Genomic DNA, 25063 nt, shown 5'->3' with positions numbered 1-25063 from the left:
TAGGAGGCTGCGGACGCGGCCAGGATTGTCCCTCGGCGGCCGCCGTGGTGCAGCCGGGCGCGTTGCCGTGGAGACGGGCTGCGCGTGACAGAGCGGGCAGCGGCGCGCTGAGCTGACACTACCTCTCGGCTAGGACTCCTGCGGCCCCCGCGTGATCGCGGGGCGGGTAACCGAGTAAGGCCGGGGGTGGGGGGGCGGCTCCAGGGAGCTGAGACGAGGCCGGGCTTTCTCTGAGGACCCGGCACTACTGATTCCTCCCCGCGGGGAGGGACTGTTGCTATGGAAACCAGAGCGCGGGGTAGCCAGGGATGGTGGCGCCCGGATGGTGACAGATCTTCCCTCACCCGGAGACCCTCAGCCGAGGCTTCCGGCGCGGCTGCTTCCTGAACGAACGGGAGAGAGGTAAGACTGGGGGGGGTCTTGACGCCCAACAGACGAGGGAGCGCAGGCCAACGTCAGCTGCGCAGGAAGCCTGGGCGGCTCACCCCTGGATGTGGCTCTTTGCTCTTGTCAACCCGCGGGCTTCGTTGCACGCTTATAAGCCAATATTAATGAACGCCCCGCGGTGCTTGCCGACTTTTCCCACACATAATGAGACCAGAAAGACCAGCTTTCGGACCGTGCTTTGTGACCCTAGACAGGCCCTTTTCTCTCCTCTACTTCACTTTCCCTTGTGTAAAACGAAGATATTAGTTACAGACACCGGCCTATTATGTTTGCTTGAAAACAGAACCAGATGAAGGACGCCAGAGGCTTTATAGGCTATAAAACGGTGAAACTAGTCACCACCCCCCTCCCCACCCCCCACGCTAAATGTTCTTCAAATCTTTGTGTCATTTCTTGAGGCGATCTTTGCAACTCCCTGGCCCCAAGCCTGAAATAAATCCCTTTATTCTTCCCTCCCATAAAGCTTTACGTTTCAACGTCCCTAACAGCAGTAAGAATAGTTACCATTAAAGAAAAAAAAAAGAAGAGTTACCATTTATAGAGGGCTTACTCTGTGTCAGGCCCTTTAGTTTACCTGGGTTACCTCATTTCATCCTCAGAAGGTCTTATAAGACAGGCACTATTATTCTTATTTTCCAGCTCTGTTGTGCCTATAATTGCCTTTTTTTAAATATTTATTTATTTATTTATTTATTTATTTATTTATGAGAGTCACAGAGAGAGAGAGAGAGGCAGAGACACAGGCAGAGGGAGAAGCAGGCTCCATGCAGGGAGCCCGACGTGGGACTCGATCCCGGGTCTCCAGGATCATGCCCTGGATTGAAGGCTTTGCCACCGGGCTGCCCTACAATTGCCTATTTAATATCTGCCTCTCCCACTAGACTTTGAGCTCTGTGAAAGAAGGGGCCATGACTGTCTACATTTCAATATCTCCAGCCCCTAATACAGAGCCTGAAAAATATTTCTTAACTAGCATGAAAATGTCTCTCTTCCCATTGCTACCCTTACCTTCAAGAGAAATGTCTTCTTTGCTAACTTTCTGTCACTGGGATGGATAGCAGTTTCCTCTATTTCTGTTTCCTACTGGGCACTAATTTTGGGGACCCGCAGTGCACTTTTCTCTGGGCTTTCGGGTGATAAGAATCCATTTTGCGTGATGAACATCCCTTAGCATTTAGGCTTTCAACTGAGTTTTTGGGGGGCTTTTTCTCTGCCCCACATGACCCTTAGAACAAACAACCCCATCTGGCCTTCCTGGGGTGAGCCTGTTGTATTTGACTCTAGGGCATTGGCCGATAGGATTTCCTATGTAGCCTTTGGCCTTGCTTTCCAGCAGCTTAGGAACCACCCTCACCTCCACCAAGCCCTTTCCCCAACCCCAAATTTCAGATGAACAAAGACAGAGAACTCATCCTTTCCAGATCTCTCAGAAGGCAGAGTTATGGCTGTTGGAGTCATTCCTCATTCAATAGATATGTATCAAGCAACTACTTGTACGGACGCAGAACTTAGCATTGGTGATGGAGTAGGAGTAAAGATAGTTATAGCGAATCCCAATAGAACTCACAGATGAATCAAGACAAAAAAAAAAACACATCTTCAGGAAGTAGTAGGAAGAAGAGCACATAAGACTTAGAAGGCCTGGAGGAGCAGGGACTTGATTAAACATAGGGGAGGGGTATGGTTCCAGGAGGTTTCCCTCAGGAAGTGACCCTTGGCTAAGATCCCAAGTCCTCTGCTGAATGGAACAGATCATGATGTCATAGGCTGGTAGGGAAACAGGGTTCTAGGCCAAGAGAGCAGCAAAGATGAAGGCCCTGGACCAGGGAGGACCAGGTGTCCATGTGACACTGTACATGGCTCAGCCTAGCTGAGGTCCTTCAGGACGTAGGAAAAGCTAATAGAAGGGATAGAGATGGGCAGGAGCCAGACCACAAATGGCCTTGACAGCCAAGCTAAGGGGTTCCATCTCATCCTGACAGTGGGCAGCCAGTGAAATATATATATATATATATTTTTTTTTAAGATTTATTTATTTATTCATAGAGAGCCAAGAGAGAGGCAGAGACACAAGCAGAGGGAGAAGCAAGCAGGCTCCATGCAGGAAGCCCGATGTAGGACTCGATCCCGGGTCTCCAGAATCACACCCCGGGCTGCAGGCGGCGCCAAACTGCTGCGCCACCAGGGCTGCCCAGCCAGTGAAATATATTATGCAGGGGAACAGAACTTCTGCTCCTCACTTGTCTCTGCCTGATGAAGACTGCCATTTGGCCTTGAGAAGTGTGCTCTAAATCCAAATACTCCTGTTTCAGTGGAACATATGAAAATGTGCTATTGTTGCAGCTTTGTTCAAGACTGGGAGAATGAAGCGCCTAGGATTTCTTTCTTTTTTTTTTTTTTTTTTTTTTTTAAGATTTTACTTATTTATTCATGAGAAACAGAGAGACAGAGAGGTAGAGACACAGGCAGAGGGAGAAGCAGGCTCCATGCAGGGAGCCCGACGTGGGACTTGATCCCCGGTCTCCAGGATCACGCCCTTGGCCGAAGACGGCAGCGCTAAACCGCTGAGCTACTCAGGCTGCCTGGGCCTAGGATTTCTTAGGAGAAAGCAGGGGTGTGCCCCTCCCTGGGGTGCCTGCCACAGCCCTGCTGCACACAGCATCATGCTGGTATAGCTTGTCTACCTGAGGCCCCTCTGTTTCTCTGGGAGCTGCTCTAGTGCCCTTCATGCTGGCCTCCAGGAAGCTTTCAGCCACCCTCTTCCCCAGTCCCTCTCCTTAGAGGCAAAGTGCAAGAGCTTCGTTAATGTAGGACTCTCTAATTTGACATCACTTTCACAGAAGCACAACCTATCTCTTCAGAGGGATGGTTCTTGGAGGGGGGAATCTGAGACCCCCCTTTCTCTTATACCACCAGTGACTTCCAGCACAGTAGGCTCTAGCACCATGTCAGTGCTTCAGAATCTCATGATTTGAGCATAAAGTCAGAGGAGAAGCAAGAGGCTGCTTGTGGCTCCTCCCACTTAGAGGGAGAAGAGGGCTGTGAACCTAGGCAGAGGGGCCAAGGCCCAGCTGATGGACACCAGTCAGCTTGCTTAGCTAGAGATGTGGAGCCCCTCAAGGGAGGCCTCGAGTTCCAGACTTGTAGATAAGTTCTTTGGGTACTTCTGCTGGGATGGTCAGAGGACTACTTTGGAGATCCAGTATTGACCCATTTATCCATTCCCCAGAAATCCCCTGGGGTTGGCTTTCTGGCCCGGCTGGCCTCCTGCTCTCTTAAATGTTCTCTCCCTCCTTGCAGTTTTCCATGGCATGGCCTAACAGAAAGATGTAGCCTTTGTGCCTCCCTGGCCGCTGACCGCCTGGCCTGATGACAGCACCCCCGTGCACCTTTCCGGTTCAGTTCCGGCAGCCCGTGGTCAGCGGCCTCTCACAGATCACCAGCAGCCTGTATATCAGCAATGGAGTGGCCGCCAACAACAAGCTCATGCTCTCCAGCAACCAGATCACCACGGTCATCAACGTCTCGGTGGAAGTGGTAAACACCTTATACGAGGACATCCAGTACGTACAGGTGCCTGTGGCTGACACACCCATCTCGCGTCTCTGTGACTTCTTTGATCCCATAGCCGACCACATCCACAGTGTAGAGATGAAGCAGGGCCGCACGCTCCTGCACTGCGCCGCTGGTGTGAGCCGCTCAGCTGCCCTCTGCCTGGCCTACCTCATGAAGTACCACGCCATGTCCCTGCTGGATGCCCACACGTGGACCAAGTCATGCCGGCCCATCATCCGACCCAACAGTGGGTTTTGGGAGCAGCTCATCCACTACGAATTCCAGCTGTTTGGCAAGAATACCGTGCACATGGTCAGCTCCCCTATGGGAGTGATCCCTGACATCTATGAGAAGGAGGTCCATTTGATGATTCCACTGTGAGCCATCCTACCAGTCCCCGCACCCAGGTCGGGGGTGCAGATCTGCTGTAGACCCTCCACCACGATCTGAACTTAAACATTCTCCTTTTGTTGGTACAGACAAAACAGATGATGCCTTTTATGAGGGTCAGAAAAAAAAGGAAAGGTGCTGTAGATTTTAACCTTATTATCCATATCTTCAAAGACGAAATTCACTAACTGCCCATTGGTGCAGAGAAGTTTCCAACCCTCTAAGTGACATGTCACGGCTGCTGGCCAGAGGGGAGAGTGAGGCAAGTGTCCGGGTCAAAGTCCAGCACCTTACGCGTTTAGCAAGCCTAGAATCCTGCTGTCCTCCACCAGACCGACTAACCCAGGAATGAATGAGTCAGCCACAATTCCACTTTATTCTTTCAAACCCAAAGCCAGAGCCTTAACCATCATGGTGCCTCCTGTGGTGTTCACAGTAAGTGCCAATCCCCTAGATAAGTGGCCTTTGGGTAGTGCACTGGTCCTGGGGGCCCAGGCCAACCCTGCTTCCACCTTCAACCCACAGGGGCCCAACTCTGGTTTCCTGGATTTGATTTACATATGACATAGTTTTTCAAAGAAAGCATTTCATAGTCATAAAATTTTTAAGAATATATTTGATTTTGAGTACTGTCATACATGGCAAGATCTCAAAGTATCCTTGGCCGTTCCCTGCCAGCTTTTGGGGGATGGCATTAGTTTCTTCTTAGAGGCACATGTGAAGAGCAGACCTGACATCAGGCTTCAGGGGTTCCCCTCAAAGGTCTCGATTTGGAAAGCCAGAGCTGCAGACCGGAACCTAGCCTTGTCACTTCCTCCCCCATGTGATCAGGACCTCTTGGCACCTCAGCTTTCTCATCTGTCCAACCACTGACAGCCCTTTCCTCCCAGCGTTGTCATGAAGATTCAACGATCCCTTAACACGGCGCCTGGCACGTGGTAGGTACTTTATGGTAGCAACTCTCATTACGGATGCTGCTTTGGCCCTGCTGGTCTGGGTCAGTGTGGTCATCCTCATGATAGCATTTCCAAACCATCCGTACACAGCCTTTCACTGTTTACAAAATGCTCTTCATAAAAGTCATCCTGTGTGGGAAAAAAAAAAAAAAAAATGGTCTGAGGTTCTTTCAGACCCTACCTTAGAAGAGGCCTAAACTTCGTAGCCTTTTCCGAGTTCCCATTGTGTTCAATCCACGTGTGATCTTGGTCCTAAAGCAAGGAACACACTTCCAGCTTCCTCTAAAAGGCCTTGTTTAGATTGCTGACCATTAATGTGGGTGCCGGCTAACCACTGGGTCCATGGGGGCACATGCCAAAGGGACAAATGAGTCAGCCCCAGCTATATGCCCTGAAGTCCAGGATTGTTCAAACCTCGTAGGGGCCTAAGGATCTGACTTAAGACCAGTTATTCTAACCCAGAGGTTTTCAGATGAACCTTATATGAGACAGACAAAAGCACAACTGTTCTGTGAATCCAGAGCCCAGTGGAGGCCAAATTTTGCCTTCTCCCTCCAAACCTACCCTACTGCCACTTTCATAAAGGGCATGCCCAGGGGTGCAATTTTAGGGTGAAGAGGAGAAGGAAAATCACTGCTTTGGACTGACTTCTCATTACACAGGCGAACAAACAGACACACGAACACCAGGGCTGATGTGGCAGGGCCCCCACAAAGCAGTCTTTCTGGAAGAAACCCAGATGGAAAGTTTCTCTTAGAGCCTTTTTAGAGAGAAATTGATTGTGACATATCTTATCTTCATTTAAAAAAATTTTTGAGTTAACATACGATAAAATTAATTATATGTGCAGTTCTGTTTTAACACATCTGTATAACTACCTCTACAATCAGAACACAGAGCAGTTCCATCATCCAAAAAATCCTCTTATGCCACCACTTTGTAGTCAAACCTTTGCCCTGCCCCCAGCCTGTGGCACATACCAATCTGATCTCTGTTCCTATAGATTTGCCTTTTCTAGAATGTCACATACATAGCATCATAGAGGATGTAACCTCTAAAGGCTTCTTTCAGTATATCTTTGAGTTTCATACATGTTGCTTTTTATAGCTAAGTAGTATTTCATTGTATGGATAACCACAGTTTGTTTTCATATTCACCCACTGAAGGATATTTGCGTTATTCTAATTTTGAATAAAACTGCTACAAACACTTGTTTACAGGTTTTTATGTGAACATAAGTTTTCATTTATCTAGGCTATATACCAACAAATGGGACTGATCAGTTATATGGCAAAGGTTATGTTTAACTTTCTAAAAAAACTGCCAGACTTCCAGAGTGGCTATACTGTTTTGCATTCCACTATAAGAGATCCATTTTTACACTAGTATTTGGTATTTGGTACTGCCAATATTTTTTATTTTAGCCATTCTGATAGGTGTGTGGTATTAGCTCATTGTGGTTTAAATTTACATTTTCCTAATGTTGAATATCTTTTTGTGTGCCTAATTGCCTTCCACATACCTTCTTTTGTGAAGTGTCTATTCTTTTGCCCATTTTAAAATTGGGCTGTTTTCTCACTCTTGAGTGTTGAGAATACTTTATATATTCTGAATACAAGTCCTTTGTCAGATAAAGATTTGTAAATATTTTTCCCAGTCTAGCTTATCTTTTCATTTCTCCTAGAAGTATCTTTTGCAGAGCAAAGTTTTTAATTTTGATGAAATGCTACTTGCCAATTTTTCCTTTTATGGATTGTTTTTTGGTGTCATGTCTAAGAACTCTGCCTAACCCCAGATCACAAAGATTTACTCCTATGTTCAGTTTGAGGGTCTAAATTTTTCACTTATTTTTATGGTCCTTTGGTTTAAGTTGTGAGGATTTGTTTGAGGTTCATAGTTTTTCATGTAATTATCTAATGGTTTCAACTACATTTGTTGAAAACTGTCCTTTATTGAGCTACCTTTGCTCCTCTGTGTAGGTCTGTTTTGGACTTTTTATTCCCTGTGATTTCACTTCACCAATACCACACTATCTTGATTACTGTAGCTTTATAATATGTTTTCAAGTCAGACAGTATGAGTCCTCCAATTTTCTTTACAAGAAGTTTTGGGGGGCTATTCTAATTTCTTTGCCTTTCATATTAATTTTAGAACCAACTTGTCTGTATCAACAACAGTAATAAACACCTCCTGGGATTTCCATTGAAAGTGTGTTAAATCTATTGGCCAATTTTGGGGAGAATTGCCATTTTTACTCAGTTGAATCTTCCAATCCATGAATATAGTATGCCTCCCCATTGGTTAGGTCTTGATGTCTTTCATCAGTGTTTTGTGGTTTTCAGCATGTAAATCTTATATATTTTACTGTATTTATACCTAAGTATTTCTTTTGAGGAAGGACATGTGTAAAAAAGTTTTTAATGTTGGCTTCCAGTTGTTCACTGTTGGTGCTATATAGAAACACAGTTGATTTTTGTATTTTGACTTTGTGTCCTGTAACCTTGCTAAGAACATTTTTGTAGATTCCTTTGCAATCTACATGTAGACAGTCTTGTCATGTACAAATAGAAATAGTTTTATTGCTTCCTTTCCATCCTGAATGTCTTTGATTTATTATTTTATTACTTGGCTATGACTTCTAGTACAATGATGAATATGAGTGATGAAACAGACATTCTTTGTTCCTGGTCTTAGGAAGTGTTCAGCCTTTTACCATTAATTATGATGTTAGTTATAGGCTTTTTGTAGTTAAGGAAGCCCTTTGTTAAATTAAGGAAGTTAGGGAGGAAAGTATTGTCTCCCCTTCTACTTACTGAAAGTGATGTAAATTTAAATGTTCTTTAAATGTTTGGTAGAATTCATCAGTGAAACCATCTAGACCTGAAGATTTCTTTTTCAGAAGAATTCAACAACTGGGACGCCTGGGTGGTTCAGTGGTTGTGCGCCTGCCTTTGGCTCAGGACATGATCCTGGAGCCCTGGGATTGAGTCCTGCATTGGGCTCCCTGCATGGAGCCTGCTTCTCCCTCTGCCTATGTCTCTGCCTCTCTCTCTCTCTCTCTCTCTGTCTCTCATGAATAAATTAATAAAATCTTAAAAAAAAAAAGAATTCAACAATGAATTCCATTCTTTTAGTCATTAGGACTATTCAAGTTACCTATTTCATCTTTGGTGAGTTTTTGTAGTTTGTGATTTTTCAGGATTAGCTCCATTTCATCCAAGTTGTCAAATTTATGCACAGAGAGTTATTTGTAGTATTCCTTATTATCTTTATTATCTGCAGAGTCCACAGAAATATCACCTTTTTATTCTTCATGCTGATAATTTGTCTTCTCTCTTTATTTCTTTATTAGTCTGGCAAGAGGTTTATCAATTTTTTAAAATCTTTTTAGACAATTACCTACCCTGTTTATTTTCTCTTTTTGTTCTTCCCTTTTCTACTTCATTGATTTCTGTTCTTTATTATTTCCATGGTTCTGCTTATTTCAAATTTATCTTGTTCTCTTTTCTAATTTTATAAGGCAGAAACTTAGATTTTAGACCTGCATCCCACAAATTTGATGTGTTGCATTTTAATTTTTGTTCATTTCAAAATATTTTCCAGTTTCTCTCAAAATATCCTCCTTTACACATGTATTATTTAGAAGTGTATAGTTTAATTTCTAAGTATTGGAAATTTTACAACCATCTCTGTTATTGGTTTCTAATTCCATCATGATCAAAGGACATAAGTTGTATGATTTTATTTCTTTTAAATTTGTTAATGTTTACTTTATCAGATAGGATTTGGTCTATCTTGGTGAATGTTTCATGTGCTCTTGAGGAAAAAAAGGTTATTTTGGATAGAGTGGCTAATAAAAGTCAGTTTATTGATTGATGATGATTGATGGTGGTTTTGATTCTTTCATACTTATCCTAATTTTCTGTTTGTTTTATTGGTTACTGAGAGAAGAGTGTTGAAGTATTTAAAATTGTAGGTTTGTTTACACCTCCTTTCAATTCTATTAATTTTTTCATGTATTTTTAAGCTTTGTTGTTAGGTATATACATATATTTAGGATTATTATGTCTTCATAGTGAATTGATCTTTTTTCAATATGCAATTGTCTCCTTATCCTTAATTTTTTTAAAGATTTTATTTATTTATTCATGAGAGACAGAGAGAGAGGCAGAGTCATAGGCAGAGGGAGAAGCAGGCTCCATGTAGGGAGCCCCATGTGGGACTCGATCCTGGGACTCCAGGATCATGCCCTGAGTCGAAGACAGACCATTAACCGCTGAGCCACCCAGGCGTCCCCTTCTTAATTTTTTGAAGTCTACTTTGTCAAATATTAATATTTTAATATTAATAATTTTTTAGTTTGTTTTTAGTATTTGCATGACATACCTTTTTACATCCTTTTACTTTGAATCTACTATATTGTTAGATCGAACATGGATTTCTTATGGACGCCATAGATTTGAGTCCTTTTTTTTTACACATCCAATCTGTCTTTTAATTGGTGTGTTTAGACCGAAATTATCAATATTTGGATCTAGGACTACCATTTTGTTTTCTGTTTGTCTCCTCTGTTTTCCATTTGTTTCCCTTTTCCTGCTGCCTTCTGGATTATTGAATATCTTTAAAGTATTCCATTTTTATTTTATATGGTTGTTTCAGAGGTTATTGAATATTTTAAAAGTATTCCATTTTGATTTTATGTAGTTGTTTCAGAGGTTACACTAGAGAATATATTATATGTATTTAATTTTTCAGAATCTATTTAGAATTAATATCTTAACCACTTCTGATATTCAGTGGATAATGTGTTAGTTTTCTTTTGCTGCTATAACAAATTACCACAAACTTAATGGCTTAAAACCATACCTATTAATATTTCACAATTTCTGTAGGTCAGAAGTCTGGTTGGGCTTGACTGAATCCTTTGCTGAGAGTCTCACAAAGCCAAAGTCAAAATGTTTCATAAGGCTGAAATCATGTGCATTTTTTTTTTCTTTTTACAGGGAAGCTCTGGTAAGGATTCTGCTTCCAAGCTTATTAAGGTTGTTGACTGAATTCAGTTCCTTGTAGTTGTAGGATAGAGGGCCCCATTTCCTTATTAACTATCAGCTGGAGGCTGGTCCTTTCTCCTAGAAGCTGCCCATATTCCTTCAAATGCTATCCAGGGGGTTGAGTCCTTCTCACACTTTGAATACCTCTGACTTTTCCTTCTGTTGCATCTCTCTAAATCCAGCCAGAGAAATTCTCTGCTTTTAAGGATTCATGTGATTAGGCCTGTCCAATAATCCAGATAATCCTGATTTTAAAGTCCAAAACTTCAAATGATCTGCAAAGTCCCTTGTGTCATATAGAGCAACATTCACTATTTCCAGGAAATACAGCATGGACATCTTTGGAAAGGATGGGTATTCTGCCTATGACAGTTAACTTCTATTGATCTATTTTCAAGTTCACAGACTTGAACTGTCATCTCCATTCTGCTACTAAGGCCATCCAGTATATTTTCAATTTTTGATGAGTGTAATTTCTTAGTTTAAATTTTTCTATTTGGTTATTTTTCTGTATCTTCTATTTTTCTGTATCTTTCTATTTTTATCTTTTCATTTGTAAAGTCTTTTTCTGACTATTCCATCCAGATCATCTCAGTGTTCAGACTTTCTTGGTTCTTTGTATGTAGAGTAATTTGAGATTGTATCCTGAACATTTCGAATATTATGTTATGAGACTCTAGGTGTTGGTTAAATCCTATGGAAAATGATGAGTTTTTGTTTTAGGAGGCAGTTGACCCATTGAGGTTCAGTTCTGATCTGCCTCCTATGGACTGTTAAAAACAACACTATAAGCACAAAATGAAGTCATTTATGCTAAGCCCCAAGCCACCAAATTGAGACTTAATTTAATTATAGTTTTAACTCTACCAGAAATGGAATCTTAAACCAATCAATCAAAAGTTGCCTGATTGGCACTAGTTAGATAATCGGCCTGACAGATCCTTGCTGTCCCCGAAGGAAAAATAACCTTGCAATAACCTACCCACTTTTTTGCCTAAAATAACTTCCTCGTACCTGTTCCTTTCTGCTTATAGAAGTCTTCCATTTTGTATAGCTCCTTGGAGCACCTTTCTCTCTGCTAGATTGGATGCTGCTAGGTTCATGAATCATTGAATAAAGCCAATAAGATCTTTGAAATCTACTCAGTTGAATTTTGGGTTTTAAAAAGGCCATAGTTGGGGATCCCTGGGTGGCGCAGCGGTTTGGCGCCTGCCTTTGGCCCAGGGCGCGATCCTGGAGACCCGGGATCGAATCCCACATCGGGCTCTCGGTGCATGGAGCCTGCTTCTCCCTCTGCCTGTGTCTCTGCCTCTCTCTCTCTCTCTGTGTGTGACTATCATAAATAAATAAAAATTAAAAAAAAATTTTTTAAATAAATAAATAAAAAGGCCATAGTGGGCAGCCCAGGTGGCTCAGTGGTTTAGCGCCACCTTCAGCCCAGGGTGTGATCCTGGAGACTCAGGATCGAGTCCCACATTGGGCTCCCTGCATGGAGCCTGCTTCTCCCTCTGCCTGTGTCTCTGCCTCTCTCTCTCTCTCTCTGTCTCTAATAAATAAATAAAATCTTTTTTAAAATAAAATAAAAGGGCCATAGTTCCAATGTGAGTTCAATTTTCAAAACTTTGGCAATGTAGTTTAAATCTGTCCTAAGTTTGTGCCACCCAGGGACCGGTCTGAAATCTGGGTGGACTACCTAGTTTATGAGTCAGACTACCTAGTGTGAAACTCATTGGAATACTGTTGAGTCAGATCCATTCATGGAATCTAGCAGTTCATATGGAAGGAAACATACCACTACCAGCTCTTGACCTAAAATTAAGTCTTAGGTACTTTGCCAGCTGCCACTGCCATTGCCACTGCCGCTGCCTGAGTTTTAACAAGTATCAGGCCTTCCTGGGGGGCAGGGCAAAAGAAGAGAAAAGGGGGGAAATAAAAAGGGTTTCCCTTACTTTGTCCTAAAGTGGCCCTCCTTCTTACTCTTCAGACCAGGAGGACAGGGCTTTTTGGAGTTTTTTTCTTCCATGCCCAGGCACAGTTCCAGGAGTCACACTGCCTTTGAGACCAGGCCAGGAGATACAGGAACAAAAAACAAAACAGGAAGCTCACCGCCAGATTGTTTATATTTCAAGTTCTGATTCCCTTTCCCAAACCACCTGCTACCATTTCGTTTTCAGAGTCTTCAGAGAGCTGCTCCATCCGGTCCAGTGTTTTTAGTTGCATTTGGGGCAAGGACAGATGATGCTCACTCTACCTTACTCAGAACTGGAACCCTAAGAAGTTTATTTTTAAAAATATATGCCCATTTGTAGAAAAAGGAAAACAAATATGGTCCATCTATAATACTATCTTGAAGCAATAACCAAGTCCACATTTTGGTACACTGTGTACATTTACTTCCATGTATTTTCTTCATAGTTGAGGAGATATAATTTTGGATCCTCCTTTTTAAATCATTCTTTTTAATTTTCAGAATTGGTTGTGGTAGGACCAAGATTTCATATCCTAAGCGGAAGAGGTGGAGATTGAGGGCTCTTGAGAGTGCCCAAGTCCTTTTCCCAAATAGTTCACTCTGTTCTTTCAGACTCTGTAGAGTGGCCCTTTAGTCAAACAACCTAGGAAAGTAGGTCATATTGAAGCTTTAACATAATCCTGTAATAGGGGAAGAATGAAATGATCCTCACAGCCCAACACCCTGTCTTGGAGCAGGAATTCCAGGTCACTGTGATTTTATGAGCCTTTCACTTTCCCACTTTCAAAGTCCAGAATTTCTTTCTTTCTTTATGATGAATTAAACGAATTAAATTTGGCTTGAGAGTTTCTGTGAGGTTCATAATACCCTGTCAGGTAAATAGTGACACGCTAGCGGCCCTGGGGACTTCCCTGAACAGCCTCTGTAAGATGGTGATCTCCTTACAAACCCCAGGGACAGGTCGCTCTTGACCCTAGAGTACACAGTCCTGCTTACCTGTACCTGGGACGTTTCATCCAAAAGCCCTAGGAACCCATCAGCCTTCATCTCTGGACTTAGAACCAGTATCACTTACGAAGCTTGAGAGGGAGCTGAGAGGTGGGTTTTCATCCTGCTTTGTGACTTCAGTCAGACCCTGGAGTTTTTCTGGAATTCTGTCTGCTGTGTAAACGAGAGTCACAATGGCATCTGTGATGACCCTAAGAATGTCACAATGGCCCAGCAGTTTAGCACCCCCTTCAGCCCAGGACGTGATCCTGGAGACACGGGATCGAGTCCCACATCGGGCTCTCTGCATGGAGCCTGCTTCTCCCTCTGCCTGTGTCTCTGCCTCTCTCTCTCTCTCTCTCTCTCTCTCTCTCATAAATAAATAAATAAAATCTTTTTTTTTAATAAATAAAATCTTTTAAAAAAAAGTCACAATGGCATCTGTGGTAAGCCAAGAATGTGTCCCACAGACCTCCAATTACAGAAAGTAAAACTGACCAAAGGCCATGTGAAATCTATGGGCATGTTTATGCTGAGGCGAGACTTCCCTCAGACTCCTTCTAGCTAGTTCCTGAGCATAGCAGGGGTGCTAAGGCAGACCCACTCCTGGGAGACTTGGAGCTTGTCCTGTTGGCTTCTTTGGCTTAGGGATGCTGAACCTTCCTTGGAGTGCAGTGTGGTCAGGACCGCTTCTCCCAGCCTTGCTCTCCTCTCTCCTCCACTCAGACTCTGGCTCACATCATGGTCTGATAGCTCTCCCAGCCTTTCCCGTCCGCTTCCCATTTTCTCTCACAAATGTTTGCCTTCATAAAACCCTTGCACTTTTCCTTCCATCTTGGTGCCTGCGTCTCAGAGGACCTAGAGTAAGCCACCATGCTGCCCACCTCCCGGAGGTGCCAACAGACACCCAAGAGCAGAAAGCTTTCGACACATGTAAAAGCCTCTTGCCACAAATGTTTCTAGATGTCCCCTTGGCAAAACATTTGTAATGCTTTTCCCCTGAAAAAAAAATATTTGCAGACTGAGCTAGGTGGGGATACCCGGCTGGCAACTTCTGTGGCAGATGCTCCTGGGCCAGACCCTACAGGTCCCCATAACTTCACAGCTGGCTCTGTTCTCTAGAGCAGAGCATGGAGCAAGAAATGGCAGGATCCCAAGAATTAGGAGATGAAGTCCTAGCCCTGCTGCTCCCCCCTTTGCATCAGATTTTTGCTATGGCCTGAATATTTGAAATTCATATGCTGAAAACCTAATGCCCAAGATGATGGTATTAGGAGGTAGGGACTTTGGGAGATAATGAGGTCATGAGAGTGTACCCATCATGAATTGGATTAGTGTTCTAAAAGAGGCCCCAGAGAGCACATTGCCCCATCTGCCATGTAAGGATACAAAAAAGTGACCCAGAAGAGGCCCCATGCCCCATCATGCTGGCACCCTGAGCTCCAGAACTGGAAGAAATAAATTTCTGTTGTATAGGGCAGCCCCAGTGGCTTACCGGTTTAGCGCTGCCTTCAGCCTGGGGTGTGATCCAGCAGACCCGGGATCAAGTTCCATGTCGGGCTCCCTGCATGGAGCCTGCTTCTCCCTCTACCTATGTCTCTCTGCCTCTCTGTCTCTGTGTCTCTCATAAATAAATAAATAAATAAATAAATAAATAAATAAATAAATAAATAAATAAACAAACAAACAAACAAACCTTAAAAAAATTTCTGTTGTTTGTAAGCCAGCCGGCCAGCCTACGGCATTTGTTATAGCAGCCTGAACAGACTAAGATCTTCATCTTGGTGACTAAGATCTTCATCTTGGTTCCTCCTCCTCTTTGGGCTCCTTATATGTATGACAAGGATTAAACTAGATTTGTGGCTTTCAAACAGGGCTTGTGGGAAATTTGGCAGATGTGCTTCAGTGGTGAGGGGTTTCCTGGTTTAGCTAAGGTGCTTCAGCTTCAGCTTGTTTGATATTGGGTTCCAACATAAGATGCATGGACAGGGTTCTCACACCAAACAAAGTTACACACAAAGCGAAATGCCCAGTCCAGGCAGCAGGTACTCCGGCACTGGAATCTACCCAGTTGGGATGCTGGCAGTGATTAGAGGAGGGAGGGGCACATGATGGTTGTGGCTGTCAGGAGGGGGCAGGAGAAGGCCTAGATACTAGAGGGTTCCATCAGGCACAGGGAGCAAGGGTGGCCTCGTATAGCTGAAGAATCATGGGGAATGGGCTTGGAGATCTCAGAGCATCCAGGGCTTCAAATACCAGACCAAGGAGCCCAGACTTTCTCTTGTCTGCAAGTGAGAAAAAGAGAAAGCAGCCTCCGGCCCTCTCTGAGCAAACATTTGCCAAGTGCCCGCTGTGGGCAGGACCCCACAGCAGAGGTGCGGCCAACAAAATCCCACCTGGAGCAGGAGGCCCCATGGCCCCAAGCTGTGTGCCCCTCAATCATTCAACAAACATTCACTGATGTGGCCAGCCTGAGCTAACTTCAAAGATCCCCTCCTCTTGGTATTCATGCCCTTAGGATAGTCAAAGTTGGAGGGCCCATACTGGATAGGATTGACCCATCTCAGAGAAATGACAGTACTAGAATTACATAATAAATGAAGATGTTAGAGAAATGAGTGTGACTTTTGAAATTGGGTCACAAAGGACATTGTGGCTCTTTGCTTTTTTTCTCACTCACTTTGATAGAGGCCAACTACCATGTCATGAGGACACTCAAGATGCCCTATGGAAAGGCCCATGTGGCAAGGAACCGAGGCCTCCTGCCAACAGCCATGTGTATGACCCATCTCTTGGAAGTGGACCTTCCAGCCCCAGTCAAGCCTTCCTACGACTACAGCCGTGGGTGACATCCAGAACTATTCCACTAGGCCACTCCCGAATACCTAATGCACAGGAACTGTGAGATTCTCATGCATGTTGCTTTAAGGTGTAATATTTGGGGATAGTTTGTTACCCCAAATCTATACAACTGCTGGTACTCTGTGTTGTGCCCACAACACTGTCCCCATTGTCCTCTGGACCTATACTACCTCTTCCCTGATCTCGCTACCTCCAGTCTATTTCCCCTCCATGTCAGATCCAGACCAAACTAAAAGGCCACTATCAAGAAACATTTATTGAACATCATGGCTCGCTCGCCTGCTCAAAATCTCCCTTGGCTCTCCACTGTGTTTTGTGTTCTTTCCAGGAAGTATTGGCAAATGAGCAGGGGCAGTACGATGGTGGAGCTTCTGGCATCCCTGAGCTGATTTGGGAACAGAGCAGAGAGCAAGAAGAGTCCTTGTTTGCTCTGGCCCCTGGAATGACAATCCAAGGGCCCCCTGGGGAGGTAGGGAGGGGCCCCCTTGCAGCTGGGGCTAAGACAAGGCAGGAGCTTTGTTCTGAATCCACAGTGGCAGGATGCCCAGCACAGACCCAGCCTCCCCAGCTTCCTCCAAAGCCGGGCAAGAGGGTGAGAGCTGGGGCATCCCTCCCACTGTGCTCTTAGAGCAAGTCCTGGGGGACTCTCAATGTGGATGGAAGGCTGGGTAGGAGGGAAGTGGCTAGTATGAAAAGCTTTTGGGGGAAGCCGAGGAACCCCTTGGGGTTTCTGTTGTTAGTCTGCTGACATTTCTTGAGGACCTATTAGGTTTCAGGCACTATTGCTAAGCACTTGCCATACGTTAGCCCACTGCAGCCCCCCAGAGCTAGACAGGGTTAGGTTCTCTACTGCTGTGCCCACTGAACACACAGAGGCACAGGAGGAGAAGGCCCTTGCCTGGGGTCACACAGCTTAGACACGCCGGGGGTTTGAACCCAGGTCCAACTCCCTGTTCTTGACTAGTATTCTCTTCCACCCACTCTACCCATGCCAGGTACTGTGCTGGTGTTGGTGAGACAACGGTGAGCAGGACAGCTGCCTTGACCCTTCCAGAGCCCGGTCTGGCTCTGGTCGACTAGTTCTGACAATGGGATGTGCTCAGCGCCCTGCCTGAAGTGTGGGGGGCTGGGATGACCTTTCGCTGCGATTCTCGTCAGCTTCTTCTCGTCAGCTTCGCTTGGAGCAGGGCAGTGGTAAGGGTAGGAAAGAGCTTCCCAAGGAAAGTGACGTCTGTTATCCTGAAGAGGCTTCCCAGCAAGGACTGGGTACAAAGATTGAGGCTCGGAGAGGCGGAGTGACTTGCCTGAGACAACTAGTAAAAGGCAGAGCCTTAAGAGACAGTGGCCTGCATGGGAATCACCTGCTAAGCCCTTCCCACCAGTGATTCCAGCAATGCCCACTCCTGGTGACGCTGTGGCACCAAGAGAGGCCAAACAGGTCACACTGTGAGAAAGGATATAAGCCCAGCCCAGGGGGAATCTCCTCAATACTGGATAGCTCTAAGTCTGGTGACAAGCCAGCACCCAGGTCAAGCATGACTCCAATTCACCCTGCCCTCCCCTACAACCACCAAGGGCTGGCTTTGATCGGACAGGGCTTGGGGGCAGTGGGGCAGGCTCACCCTTCAGCCAAGTATTCCATGGGGGCCCAGGAACCAGGACGCAGGTGTGAGAGGGAGGCTCCTGCTATGGCAATGAGCTCCCTTGAAAGAGAAAGGGTCCTGAGTACTGTGAGGCCCTGCACCCAGAGACATCTAATCTGTCCTGTCTGGCCAGGCCTCAGAGTGGAGGTTGGAAATGCCCAGGCTGCACAGGGACAGGGCTGGGCCAGCGGCATCTCTGAGTCACAGGCAGGGTGGGTAGTGAGTGACTCAGCCTGAGCCCACTTCCCCTCTGAAAGGCCAGCCTGGGTGGAGACCAGGGCCAGGAAACCCTGCGCCTGTCCTTCGTGGGCCGGGTGCCTGAAGGAAGGTGGTGAGGATGGAAGGTGGAGCCCGAGGAGAAGAGAAGCAAGATAGGAGCCAGGTGAGGCCGCAGGGGCCAGATCTTGAGGGTCCTGTGGTCTGGGGCAGGAAGTTCTGTTTTGTCCCCAGAGCAGTATAGAGCCCCAGAAGCTGTGTGTTTTAGAAAGAGAATTCCAGAGCTGTGTGGAAGGTGGAGTGGAGAAACCAGAGCAGAGCAGGGAGGAAGCCACCGCCACCATGCAGAAAATGAGCAATGGCAGCCCGGCCAGTGGAGGGATTTTAGAGAAGGGGACCCAGACAGGGCATGATGGGAAAGGGAGGATGTCCTGGTTTCTGGGGGAGCAGCTAGCGGCCAGGGGGCCCTGAGCTCTCCCTGTATTTCCTTGGCTGTAACCCTGAGGAATGACACAGGTATACAAGCAAAAATAGTTTATTTGAGGATGGAAGACCCAAAATTGGGGGGCCCAAGGGTGAGGCTACAGCAGCTGCCTAGAGTTGGCACAGATGACCCCACTCCCCAGGGGATCCCAGCAACAAAGAAGCCCTTCCTGGGGCCCCCTAGCTGCCTCCCCCACTTCCTGGAGGAAGGATTGTGCAATCGCCAAGAATCATCGTCGTCATCAGAACATGGTGAGGTTTTCAAAGTTTGGCCAGCAATTTTTGGAGTAGTAGTTGATGCTAATCATAATAATCAGTCCGACAAGCACAGTGATTGTGCCAGGTCTGGACCCACCATCCAGTGGTGAGTGAGGTCTGTGAGGAGAGGCAGGCAGGGACAGGAAATGGTTCTCTCTGGGAGGCAGAGCCTCCAAGGTGGCCTTTCCAGAAGGCCCCTCTCTCTCCCTTGGCTCCAGTGGCTGCCGGCTCTCTACTTTTCCCATGGCCACTGGCCAACGTTGGATTCAGGCTAGGGTCCGTCCCAGGGAACCCAGGTGTTCCCCTAGGTCTCAAAGACCTTTGCCAGTCTGGTCCCTCCGCCAGGGGTGCCGGCGGGCAGCCCAGGAGGCCACGAACTCGCAGTTGTGGTAAAGGAACATTCCTGAAAGGGTGAGTGCAATGCCCACGTAGCTGAGAGCACTGAGGCGGCTGCCAAATAGGAGTCGGGACAGGACGAGGTTGCCCACGACAGTGAGGTTGCCCAGGACGTGGACGGTGAGGGCAGAGGTGAGAGCCAGCAGAGAGAAGCTGGCCAAATTGTAGAGCACGGACAGGAGGCAGCTGAGCAGGATGCAGGCCCAGAGGTGGGAGTTGGTGGGAGTGGGCGGGGGTGCCACTCCGGCCTCCAGCACCAGGGCCGCACCCGCCAGCAGGCAGAAGCTGGGCAGCGAGGTGGCGTACAGCAGGGTCACCGCGTCCAGCCTCTCCTCCTGCAACAGGGCACCTGCAACCAGGACAGCAGCCATCAGCACCCAGAGGGAGACAACCCCCGCCACCTGGCCGACTCGGCGTGGGCTCCGGGGCCCAGCACCCAGGAAGCCTGCCTCAACCCCTCCGCAGAATTACTGGCTCCTGCTCCATAACACGAAAGCCAAGACTCCTGTCACATCACCTGGACTGTGACCTGTGCTTAACCTCTGTATCACCTGCAACGTTGGGTGAGAACACCTAATACGTAGCATTGTTGTAAATATTAAAGTAGATGACACTTAGAAAGCCTCTATAAGGTGAGTGCTAAATGTAAAAAGGTAAATAAAAGGCAGCCCCGGTGGCTCAGCAGTTTAATGCCGCCTGCAGCCTAGGGCATGATCCTGGAAACCCGGGATCAAGTCCCACATCAGGCTCCCTGCATGGAGCCTGCTTCTCCCTCTGCTTGTGTCTCTGCCTCTCCCTATCTGTGTCTCTCATGAATAAATAAATAAAATCTTAAAAAAAAAAAAGGTAAATAAATAAGCCGGTTATCATCCACTTCAAACCACCTTCCACATGCTGAAATAGTCATCTGCTTGTGATAGCCAAATGATCAATAAACACAAAAGTGCCCCCCCCCCCAAAGTCTTCGGGGGCTCCCCAGGCCCTGGAGAAAAATCTCTTTGGTTCTTAACCAGCTCGGAAGGCCCTGTGCCAAGTGACCCTGACCCACCTTTCTTGTTCTCAGGCCTTACTCACCCACCCGCTACCCCACCCTGCAGCTCCCACCACCATAGGGCAGACAGACCAGCAGAAGGTCAGCTCTGCCAGTTACTAGAATAAAAAAAAAGTTTTATAATAATAAATTGGAGTCAAATGGCAGGTTCATTCTTTGCTTCATTCACTATGACCCCTGGGATGATGGGAGAACAAGAAAGTCATTGTTTGCACTTGGCTGTCACTCACTGTTTATAACTGATCTGCAGCATCTTTTGCTACTAACACGAAGGCTGCTTGTCAAGATGAATCCAGGACTAAGAGGAAGCCTTTTAGTTTTGCATGGAAAGAGGATCCTACCAGCTTGCAGATGTGTGTGTGCGTGTGTGTGTGCGTGCTTAGACATATTATGACACAGCTGTTCACAAAGGAAGCAATGCCCATCTTCAAAGTCAGACAGCGCTCCAGTGAAACGATAGTATCTGCACCCTGGTGATGCTGTTTTGGGGCCCTCTCCAAGCTTTAGTGGAGAGAGATGAGTAATTGATCCAGGCCCCCTCCCAGGGCTCTTGGAGCCTCTGTGCATTTTCTGACACACGATTTCCAAAGAGCCACAGGGGTGCTTACTCATAGGCCAGGAGAGGAAAACCGTATTTCTCTCTCGGTTTCATTTTGATGTTTTGGCTTTGTTCTCTAGGCAACAGTCCCTCTAGCTCAAGCATTTCTAGAAATGAACAGATAATTGGAATGCCTCCTGCTCGTTCACTCCAAATTTAGCACTATTACAAGCAGCATGTGGCTTATACATTAGAGGTCCCATCACGGGAAGGTGTTTAGGTGAATTTCGCCCACCATGAGGCAGCCAGGCAGGAGGGTCCTAACCTCCCCACCACCCCAGCCCCTTCTGCACAGTCTGCATCCCACCCAGCCCTCTGCCTCCCCTTCCGGCCCTCCAGGGAAAGAGCAGTGATCCTCTGCCACAGGCCACTTACTCCATTTCCTGTCCCCCTAATGATCCCTACCCTGCCAGCCCCACCAAACCCTCTAGTTCAACCTCTCCTCCTCTAAGGGCAATTTTGTTTCAGCATCTGAAAGCACCCAGGCTTCTGACCCTACAGACAAAGGTTCTCTAGACCCTCTGTTCCGCCGACTGCTGGCTTGTTCCATCTTTCTTTGCTCCCGCACTAGCTGTGTAATATCACGCATGTCAGCCTGTGTCCTCATATGTGACAACACCCCCCGCCACAGGAGGGTGCAAGGTGCTGAGCTCAGGGCCTGGTGCCCAGTGGCAACCGCTCACCACGGCAGCTGTCATGATCCTCCCTGCCGCTCCTGCTGGCTGACATCTGTGCCCTAGCAAGGCCTGCTTCCCACTCCCAGAATGCCCTCTCCTCTGGTCTCCCCAGGAAGAAGAAACTGCCCACCCCGCCCCCACACCTGTGCCCACCTTGATTCTAGAACTTTTCTCCCACCAGTGTAGTCTCTGCCTCTGAGTGCATCTTGCCACCAGCCTGAGAGCTCAGGCAGAGATCAGGTCAGGCTGCTCTCGGATGCAGGTGGGTAAAGCTGAAAGCAAGTTCAGCAAGCTGGCACCTCACTTCCCACCCTTTCTGTGAGTGTAGCCCCACTGTGGGCCTGCAAGTGGCCCAGGTGGGAAAGAAGCTACTGGTCCTGCCCTCGGCTGCCTGGGTAATCCTCTTCCTGGACTCTCATCCCTACCCCCTCGAGTCTGCTCTCAGGAAAGGAGCTGGTACCTGCCGTTTACACTCTAGTCTGAAAATGCACCCCTGGAAGTAGAAACCTCCTCTTATCAAAACCCCATCTCACTTCCTGGCTCCAGTCTGTTCCTCCCCATCTCTGCCAGGCTCCCATCTCGACTGGTGGGGCCTCCAGCCTCCTAAGCTCCCTCCTTAGCATCCACGGCATCCACGTAGCCTAACCAGCTTGCCACTTCTGCCATCAGAGCCGTTAACAACCCAACCACTTAAGGGGAGTACCTGCCTGCGCCAGGCTTCAGGACAGGTGCTGGGGACGTGGAGATGCCGAAAGCCATTCATGCCCTCTCAGAGCTCCTATCTGGTGGGATGCAGATAGGTAACCAAGTGGCTACAATACAGGACATTCAGAGCTGTGATGGGAAGCAGAGGGTGCAGTAGGAGCCTGGAGGAAGCACCCAACCCACGTCAAGGGCCAGGTGCTTGACACTTGGGAGAGAAGGAGGTAGCTGGCAGAAGCCAAGAAAGAGACCAAGACCAGGCACCTGCTGTGCCTGAGGCCTGGGTGAGAAGCAGGCGTGCTGTAGGCCTGGGGTGGGGGTGGGGGGCAAGAGGTCAGGTTTCCCACTGCCGACTTAGGCCCAGAGCTCTGGCCCAAGCTCAGCCACCAGCTCTCATGTAACTAGAGGGCAAAAATAGAACAGAGCTTTGGTCCTGTCTCAGGGCCCAGGAGGACGGGGACAGGGCCTCTGAGTCCTGGCTCTGAAGATGCCAGGACAGCCCTGAGCTCTAACTTCCACCTTCCCTTTCCTGCAGGCTGCCCCCAACCCCAGCCTAGCATCCTTGGAGCCCCTCCTCCTCCCAGGCCTGGATCACAGATCTCGGAGCTGGAAGGGCGAGAAAGCAAGAGGCCCCTGGAACTCCATCAACTCCAAACCTCCTCCTCTGAACACACACAGGGAGACTAAGACCCAGATAAGACCCAAGGTTGACCAGCAGGTATGAACAAAGGCGTGGCTGGATCCCAGGCCTCTCCACACCAACTGGGCACCCTGCCCTCCCCCACATCTCCCTTAGGTTGAGGCGGGGGGAGTGGGGGCACTGTGACTCAGATGCCCCTTCGTAAGACAGAGAGGAAGGCATCTTCTACCCTCAGTGATTTAGCAGGGTCTCAACCTGGAGCTTCCACATCACCTTCTGCCCAGAGCCCCCCTGTCTCATTTCTTTAGAGGTCAGGTGGGGCAAATTCATGAACTCTAGGTCTCAGTTCCTTGGACCATCAAATGAGAATGAAGGTTGTGGTTGCCATGGCAATTCAAGGTCAACACCCAGCATAGGGCCTGTTACACTGCAGCTCCCAGTAAATATCAGCCATTCTCCAGACTTAACCAAACCCTTCACCTTCCAAATCCCAGCTCAAGGTCCCTCCCTCTTTCTCTCTCTTGGGTTCCCATGATCTGGTGTTCCTGTGGGTCCAGAGCCTTACACCACATCACATGGACAGCATGGAGTCTGACTGCCTGGGTTCAGGTCTTGCCTCTGCTGCTCAAGGCCACATGACCTAGGGCAAGTCTCTCTACCTGTCAATGGGGACAGTATAGTGACTTCCTTCATCAGAGCAGTATAGAGATTCAACAAGATAAGCGGTTTGACAAAACATGAGACAGAGATCAATGGCAACTACTAAATATTGGTTGGGGTCTAGAGCCTAAGTTTGGGGCCCGGAATTCTCTGCCCTTTCTGAGCCTCCATTTCTGCCTCTTCCAAAGTCATGGACCTCCGTTTCTTCATTTAGAAAATGGGATAATAGCCATACTCTTCACAGGGACATCCAGGCCACACGCCTTCCCCAATCCCCACATTCTCAGCCAGTGACCCAGGCACTCACTCTGCTGAATGGACTTGAGGCCACGGAGGCAGGTAGCAGCCAGCAGGAAGCCACAGCCAGCAGGAGGTGTCCGGAGCTCCCCAGCCAGGCTGCAGGCAGCCCCCAGGCAGAGTGGACCCATGGCGGCAAATTGTAGCGGGTGGTGGCGACGGCCGAGCAGCAAGGCTGACAGGGCCAGTGTGATCAGTGGTGTGGTAGTGGTGGCCAGCTGTGCCAGGTCCAGGGGCACCGCGCTCAGGCCCACGTTACCACAGGCCATCGAGGTGCCGAAGGTGAGGCTGAGCAGCAGCACTTGGCGGCGAGTACGGCTGGGCATGGGGCGCTGTGCCCCCCAGTGGCATGCCAGTGCTGCTGCCAGCATGTGCAGTGCTGAGAGCAGCAGGGGCCGACCGAAGCCATGCACGGTGAAGATCCACTTGTTGAGGCTCGACATGCTGGCTCCCGCTAGCAGCCACACCAGTGCTGCCACTGCCACCCGGGCCCGGCCAGGCTGCCCAAGGGTCCGGGGGGTGTCAGGGGGCCACTCAGGGGACCCAGCCACCCGAGCACCACTAGCCACTGCCACTGCCTCGGCTGAGGTCATCCTGCCGTCATGGTGCTCCAGCGGGCAGCGACACATCCGTACCAGTGGGTCTGGGGCAGGAGGACGGCTCCCCAGTGACCAGCTCTGGGCCACCAGAGTCCCCCTGTGGGCCAGGCCGGATCCCAGTTCCCCAGATCCTGGGGCCCGCCTCAGACAGGTGAGGGCACTGCTTCTGTGGCAGGCCTGTGCCAGCCAAGGTCCAGGAGCTATGCCGTGTCCCTGGCTCAGCCAGGGCAGAACCCAGGCCACGCTGCTGGGTGCCGGGCTCTCCGGGGCTCAAGCCTGGCCTAGGAGGCTGCGGGCACCTCTGCCCAGGCCCAGGTGAAGTCCCCACTCTCCTTCCCGCTTTTAAGCCCCTCCAAGATGAGATGGAGTCTTCGTTCCTTGTTCTCTTCGGTCCAGACCCCGCGACCTACTGCTTGCTTCGGCCGGGCCCAGGCCTGGCAGGGCGATCGCGGCACCAGCTCCCGGGGTGTCCGGCGGTGTCCGGTGGTCGCGGCTCGGCCGTGCGCTCAGGCCCGGCGCCAGCTGACACCCGCCCCGCGCTCGCCGGTGCCAGGCGGTGAGCTGGGCTCGGCTAGGTTCCGGCGGGGCCTGCGCTCCGGCTGCGGCTCCGGCTGCGGCTCCGGCTG

The 25063-nt window shown here is 48.3% G+C and overlaps 2 protein-coding genes across 7 annotated transcripts; one reads left to right on the top strand and one right to left on the bottom strand.

Annotated features, from left to right (window-relative positions):
- The first annotated feature begins 62 nt into the window (after window positions 1-62).
- DUSP18 (dual specificity phosphatase 18) lies at window positions 63-19903 on the top strand. 6 transcript variants are annotated; one of them, XR_004809237.2, is made up of 5 exons: window positions 63-402; window positions 3748-5330; window positions 16044-16686; window positions 17213-17411; window positions 19558-19903. XR_004809237.2 is itself a non-coding variant. In XM_025474567.3 (2 exons), exon 2 carries the CDS (start codon window positions 3817-3819, stop codon window positions 4381-4383), a length of 567 nt encoding a protein of 188 aa, XP_025330352.1. In that variant the 5' UTR covers window positions 63-402; window positions 3748-3816; the 3' UTR covers window positions 4384-6557. The 6 variants fall into 6 exon arrangements, 1 of the variants encoding a protein (XP_025330352.1); XR_004809240.2 differs by lacking the exon at window positions 16044-16686 and having other exon boundaries at window positions 3748-4827; window positions 17213-19903; XR_007406270.1 differs by lacking the exons at window positions 16044-16686; window positions 17213-17411.
- SLC35E4 (solute carrier family 35 member E4) lies at window positions 18596-25063 on the bottom strand. The gene is made up of 2 exons (XM_025474565.3): window positions 23849-25063; window positions 18596-19562 (listed from the first exon to the last, which is right to left on the bottom strand). Exons 1-2 carry the CDS (start codon window positions 24465-24467, stop codon window positions 19129-19131), a joined length of 1053 nt encoding a protein of 350 aa, XP_025330350.1. The 5' UTR covers window positions 24468-25063; the 3' UTR covers window positions 18596-19128.

Source organism: Canis lupus, chromosome 26 (assembly GCF_003254725.2).
Source record: "Canis lupus dingo isolate Sandy chromosome 26, ASM325472v2, whole genome shotgun sequence".
In the NCBI taxonomy this organism is placed as follows: domain Eukaryota; kingdom Metazoa; phylum Chordata; class Mammalia; order Carnivora; family Canidae; genus Canis; species Canis lupus.
The sequence above is the reverse complement of the archived record's forward strand: the minus strand, read 5'-3'. Positions and strand labels throughout refer to the sequence as shown.

Excerpts from the sequence above, each read along its gene's own strand:
- DUSP18 (XM_025474567.3), top strand. The coding sequence starts at position 3,817 with ATGACAGCACCCCCGTGCACCTTTCCGGTTCAGTTCCGGCAGCCCGTG.
- SLC35E4 (XM_025474565.3), bottom strand. The coding sequence starts at position 24,467 with ATGTGTCGCTGCCCGCTGGAGCACCATGACGGCAGGATGACCTCAGCC. Across the intron at positions 19,563-23,848 it reads CCTCAAGTCCATTCAGCAGA|GTGCCCTGTTGCAGGAGGAG; the intron begins GTGAGTGCCTGG and ends TCCTGGTTGCAG.